Source organism: Musa acuminata, chromosome BXJ1-11 (assembly GCF_036884655.1).
Source record: "Musa acuminata AAA Group cultivar baxijiao chromosome BXJ1-11, Cavendish_Baxijiao_AAA, whole genome shotgun sequence".
NCBI lineage: Eukaryota > Viridiplantae > Streptophyta > Magnoliopsida > Zingiberales > Musaceae > Musa > Musa acuminata.
The window spans coordinates 11,568,276-11,574,284 of NC_088337.1; the positions used below are offsets into that span (position 1 = coordinate 11,568,276).

General features: G+C 40.3%; 1 protein-coding gene across 1 annotated transcript; it reads left to right on the forward strand.

Annotated features, from left to right (window-relative positions):
* The first annotated feature begins 387 nt into the window (after window positions 1–387).
* Window positions 388–1,675, forward strand: LOC135597209 (probable pyridoxal 5'-phosphate synthase subunit PDX1). The gene has a single exon (XM_065089855.1). The coding sequence runs from the start codon at window positions 507–509 to the stop codon at window positions 1,440–1,442; it is 936 nt and encodes a 311-aa protein (XP_064945927.1). The 5' UTR covers window positions 388–506; the 3' UTR covers window positions 1,443–1,675.
* The last annotated feature ends 4,334 nt before the right edge of the window (window positions 1,676–6,009 follow it).

Below are 6,009 nucleotides of genomic sequence, written 5' to 3' on the forward strand. Positions count from 1 at the left end.
AATTTTGATATTTGGAAAAGATAATTAATGGAGTGAGGATATGAGAGTATAAAATTTTATAGTGGTCAAAAGGTAGTCAAATACTTTGGTGGCCTTAGAATAGCCAACCCAAAATAAGAGGTAGGAATTATTTTTTTCCTTTTATCCTTTCCTAAAATTAATAAAATTGTGTGATTCACAGAGTTATTTTTTTTATATGTGATTTTTCATTAAAAATAAGCCACAGTATGCAGCTTTGAATTCCTTTATCCTCTCAAAATAAAAGAAAAAATCGAACAGCCGTGAAGTGACCACGTGGCGCATTTAGGACCGATCGCTGTTTGTATGCTTTACTCCGCCGCGTACAAATACCCCCCACCGCCCACTCTCGTCTCTCTACACTTGAGATTGGCATCGAGATTAGAGAAGGGAAGCTTCCAGACTACGTTTAGTTCACCGTTACTATCGTCGGAAGAGAGAGAGAGGGAGAGGGAGAGGGAGAGGGAGAGGAGAGCATTTCGTCGAGCATGTCGGACAGCGGCGTCGTGATGGTCTACGGCAACGGCGCGGCCCTGACGGAGCCGAAGAAGTCGTCCACCTTCTCCGTGAAGGTGGGGCTGGCGCAGATGCTGCGTGGCGGGGTCATCATGGACGTGGTCACGCCCGAGCAGGCCCGCGTTGCCGAGGAGGCGGGCGCCTGTGCCGTCATGGCGCTCGAGCGTGTCCCTGCGGACATCCGCGCCCAAGGCGGCGTCGCCCGCATGTCCGACCCTGGCCTCATCAAGGAGATCAAGCGCGCCGTCACGATCCCCGTCATGGCCAAGGCCCGCATCGGCCACTTCGTGGAGGCGCAGATCCTGGAGGCCATCGGGGTCGACTACGTGGACGAGAGCGAGGTCCTCACACCGGCCGATGAGCAGAACCACATCAACAAGCACAACTTCCGGGTGCCATTCGTGTGCGGCTGCCGCGACCTGGGCGAGGCCCTCCGCCGCATCCGTGAGGGCGCCGCCATGATCCGCACCAAGGGTGAGGCCGGAACCGGCAACATCATCGAGGCCGTCCGCCACGTCCGCTCCGTCATGGGCGACATCCGCGCCCTCCGCAACATGGACGACGATGAGGTCTTTACCTTCGCCAAGCGCATCGCTGCCCCCTATGACCTTGTCATGCAGACCAAGCAGCTCGGCAGGCTCCCTGTCGTCCACTTCGCCGCCGGTGGGGTCGCCACCCCCGCCGACGCGGCCCTCATGATGCAGCTCGGCTGCGATGGCGTGTTCGTCGGCTCCGGCATCTTCAAGAGCGGTGATCCGGCGCGCAGGGCCAGGGCTATTGTCCAGGCAGTCACCCATTACAGCGACCCAGAGATCCTGGCGGAGGTGAGCTGCGGCCTGGGAGAGGCCATGGTGGGGATCAATCTGAGCGACGCTAAGGTGGAGAGGTTCGCCAGCCGCTCAGAATAGAAGTCGGGCAAGGAAAAGTTGCCCCTTTCTCTCGCTTTCGATCCTCTTCTTGACTGAATCAAAATAGTCTCTTAAATTGCTTGCTTGCTTGCTTTATTAGCAACTGAAATATATCTGTGCTTAATACCAGTATAACCATGATCCATCTGTTCGTGGTGTGTGCTGTAATTTTGCCCATCGTTCATTTCAATGTGTCAGAAACTCTCATAGTCAATTAAAAGTATGCTTTTTTACTCGTAAATCTCCTGTGGTTTAATAGTGCATCTCATGGCTCATAGGGGCCCTAGAAATCTCTGATGTTTCATTTCTCCTTGCATGGATACAACGCAATCATTCTTTTACATCTTTTTATTACTCTTTTGCTGGTATATGGTGGCTATGCAGGACACTGTTCGGGATTGAATAGTGTAGAATGATGGTTTATATGTTTGATTTATCTGAAATATCTGTATTACTTAACTGCATGGTGACAGACATCCGAGTACACTAAATTTCAGAATTACATGGTTATTGAAAATATTATGTTTGCATGATAATTTTTTTTAAAATCTTGAATTGTGATGCTCTTGTTAGCCAAATCAAATCCATAATTGGGTTGTGATTGTTATGATGATATCAGATATTTTGCATATATCTTTTCTGTGTAGAATCTGGGCATTGTTTACCCTTTCCATTTCTTTTCTGAATACAAGCTTTACTTTCAGTTCAGAAATTGAGTTTTTACATGTAATAGGCAACATGTATGCTAAAATAAATATATTGCTCAGCTTTAACATACATGTTAAATGTCTCCTATATATATGTCAATTCAAGAGGAAACTCTTGATTTATTTTGGTTACTTTGTAATCTTGTTAGTGGAACTTGTTATCTCACTGTAAACATGTACTGCTTCAAGATATTGTACTGCTATGAACCAAGATATCGTTCTACCCAATGATATTACAACATTATGTTTGGTGCCGAAAGTTCCTGATGAATTCTACATGGATGATACCTTAGCAGATGATTTTTACTGGTTTACTTGCCAACAGGAGTACTCCACAAGAAGGATGATCCTATTAACTAACCTGCTATGTTCTTTAATTTCTTTAATTTAGGGTGTGTTTCTTACGGTATAAATAAAATTGTGGTCAAGTAATATCAGCATAATAAGAAGTTCCAATAAAATCATTATAGGTTGAGGTCTATCTAATGCATGATTGTCATTAATTGCTGATGAACTTGGCCTGCATGTGGTTGAATGGGTTTTTAGGGTCAATATGAATTAATCAGGTTAAAGTAATAGTTTTGATGAGTTACAGTGAGGTGTATTTTGTTGATTGTTGTGACCCTAGGAACTGACTTCTCTTTTGGGAACTGACAAATAAGGAACCTGCTTATAGTTTAAGCACATGATTTGATTATAAGTTTCAAACCAAAGATTACTGCAACTGTATGTCTGCACCCAACAGAGACATGATTCAGAATCTCATGTTCCAGATGATTATTTCAACAGACAAGGCACTTGAGGGTTATGATAGCAGTGGTTGATTGCTGGCTATCATTAATAGAAGAGGAAATTTTGTCAAGTTTGCATGTGTTCATATCCTCACCTATTCTTTGTCTTTGTTTCTTTTAGAAGGCTGCTTAAGTAGAGAGGTATCTGGCAAACAGTTTTTGCATCTTAAAGATCAAAATTTATCAATGTTCTTTTTTCCTTGTTATAGGTGTTGTTCACAGGGAATCAATATTAGATTATTATGTTTGTTCCTCTAAGTACCTAGGTTTTCGTTAACCATCAAAACACCCTTAGCAATGGAGTGACATAGCATGCTTTCTAAGTGTTTGAATATTTCCATCCATCCCTTTTCTAAAGTTCTAAATCATTTATATTTTCGGTGTCATTTTATGCATGTCATTGATGTAAACATGAGGATTTATCCCATATCTACGAGCACAATTATTCAACCTACAGATCTGATATCTCGAAGTATTGGGACTGATTTTTTAATCTCAAGATAGGGCTGCATGGAAATTTTTTGTTAGAGAAGAAACAAGCAGCAGCCTGCTGTGCACCCTGGAAAAGAAGAGAGAAATTTGAATAAAAGATGTTCCAATATGTTGAATCTGGACACCATGATGTTTAGGTAAAAGTCTTATTTTGAATGAGATTTGATTTGAGTCAAATTCTAGTCAGTTCAGGTTGCTTGAAAAATTTTTGCCAGGTAAGAAACAACCAGAAGTTTATTGTGGAACCTGGAAATGGAGGGAGTAATTGGAATAAAAGCTGTTCCATTATGTTGAATCTGGAACATGATGTTCAGGTAAAAGTAGGATTTGATTTGTGTCAAATTCTAGTCACTTGGGTTTGGTGGGAAATTTTTGTTAGTGAAGAAACAAGGAGCAGTCTGTTGATCACCCTGGCGAAGGAGGGAATAAAAGATGTTCCAACATGTTGAATCTGAATACCATGATGTTTAGGTAAATGTCTTATTTGAGTGGGAATTGTTTCGAGTCAAATCCTGGTCAGTTCTCAGAAAATTTTGATAGGTAAGAAACAAGCAGCAGTTTGCTGTGCACACTGGAAAAGGAGGGAGGAATTGGGATAAAAGATGTTCCAATATTGCTGAATCTGGACACTGGCCTTTAGGAAAAGGTCTTAATTGATTAGGATTTGCTAATCGGTTCGTTGAAGTAGTTGAAAAGTTTGATTTGATTTGTCTTTGTGTTTCTTGACATAAAGAGTCCTATTCACAGGACCTCCTGTCCACCAATGTAATTTTCTTTTCTGGCCAAGGGTTCCTCCTTATCCCTCAATCCTTGTTGCTCAACTTTTCTTCTTTTTTTCCTTTCTGCTTCAGCAGCCAGTCATCCCTTTTTGTTTTGTTTTTTTTTTTGCCTGTGATCTGTCATGTATTCAATCTGAGTAGCCAGCAGAGACCGGACTCTCGCTGGAATCTTCTGCGGTGATCAAACAAGTGCAGCAGTCCCAATCTGAAGCAAGGCATGTCTCTGTCTACCATCTGTTATTACTGTCCTAAGATCAATATCTGACATCTTTTAGTAGGATTGTGAACTTCCCTGGCACCCTCCTATTCATGTCAATCTGAAGAATTTGGCTGCTATCGTGAGGTCGAAACCAACTTATCAGCCTTCAACCATCAAGTCCCTCTATTTTCATCTAGAACTAAATTGGCAGTCTTTGTTTGATTGTCTGTGTTTAGGAATGATTGTGTACAGTAAGTTGTGGTGGCCAATATGGATTAAGTAGGGCTCAAAGGGTTCTAAATATGTACAGGATGAGGTTATTCAAAAAGAAAAGAAAAAGGAATCTTAGGAGATTAATTGTACCAATTTCCTCGCTCGACAGGAGTAGGTTTTTAGCTAATGAATGATATGTAGGATGATGGATCTTAAAAATTAGACTAACCATTGTTGGCAGGAAGATTTAGAGGAACACACTTTTGCAAAGAACCAGTGTTATTTTGTGAAGCATTTCCAACTAAACTGAGGTAACTGCAGAAAGATTCAAATCAACAGGAATAAGAAAGTCAGAGAACCAAGCTCTTATAATCATGTCTTTCTGTGGCTCACGCTTGAATTGGCTATCTTGTACAGAATCATTGAATGGGATTTGTTGGACTAGATTGGACGACTTCAGATTGCCAAAATAATTCTACTTGACCTTCAAAGAAGAAGGCTGTGCATTTTTTTTTCTGCCAAACAGATGCTAACCCAGTCTACATGTAGAAGAGGAAATTATTTGTGTATCATTGGAGTGTTCGACTAGATATAAGTTTTATCTAACACATTCTTCACACGATATATCACCTGATTTGACATGTGTCTGCTGACTTGATTCCATCATTAGCTCTTCTTCTTATATCATTGCCATGACCATTGCCATCTCCGCTTCAATCATGTGTGAAAAAGTATGTTTTTTTAAGTGAGATTTTTATATAAGATATTTAGATTTTTATGTGCACTTTTCAATGCATATTATTTAAGTGTAAATAGGTTTGTTAATTCTGTAAAATTTAAGTCATTTTTTCAAAAACTAATTATATATTATCTCAAGTGATCAAACTTTGTTAGCATTCTTAGGTTTAAAAAAATTATATTGAAATCTTTATAGTTATGAAAAATGAAATATATAGTTTCATTTATCTTAATTTATTCGATTTTACTTACGAAAGCATAAAAACGATGAGTAGAAAGATAATTTTAATGCTCTACATTTGTGTCGACATCGACGTAGATGCAGAGTGACGAAAGGGCTGCTTTACATCTACATCGGTATTGACACAAACGTGTAAAGTGTCGACATCTATGTCATATTCTTCCTCCACTCCATTTGTCTTCTTTTCTCATCCACAACAACCGCCTAAAGTGTCGTTGTCCGTCACCATCGAAAATATAACTAGGACGTTGACATTTAAGATAAAATCGATAGTGTCGTTGGTCTGCCACCACCTATAGTATCGTTGTTTTAAGATAAATATATAAATAAAATCGATGACATTTAAGATAAGTATATTTATATAAATATTATAATATAAATTAAATGTTCATCGTCTAGGCTGACCA

Excerpts from the sequence above, each read along its gene's own strand:
- LOC135597209 (XM_065089855.1), top strand. The coding sequence starts at position 507 with ATGTCGGACAGCGGCGTCGTGATGGTCTACGGCAACGGCGCGGCCCTG.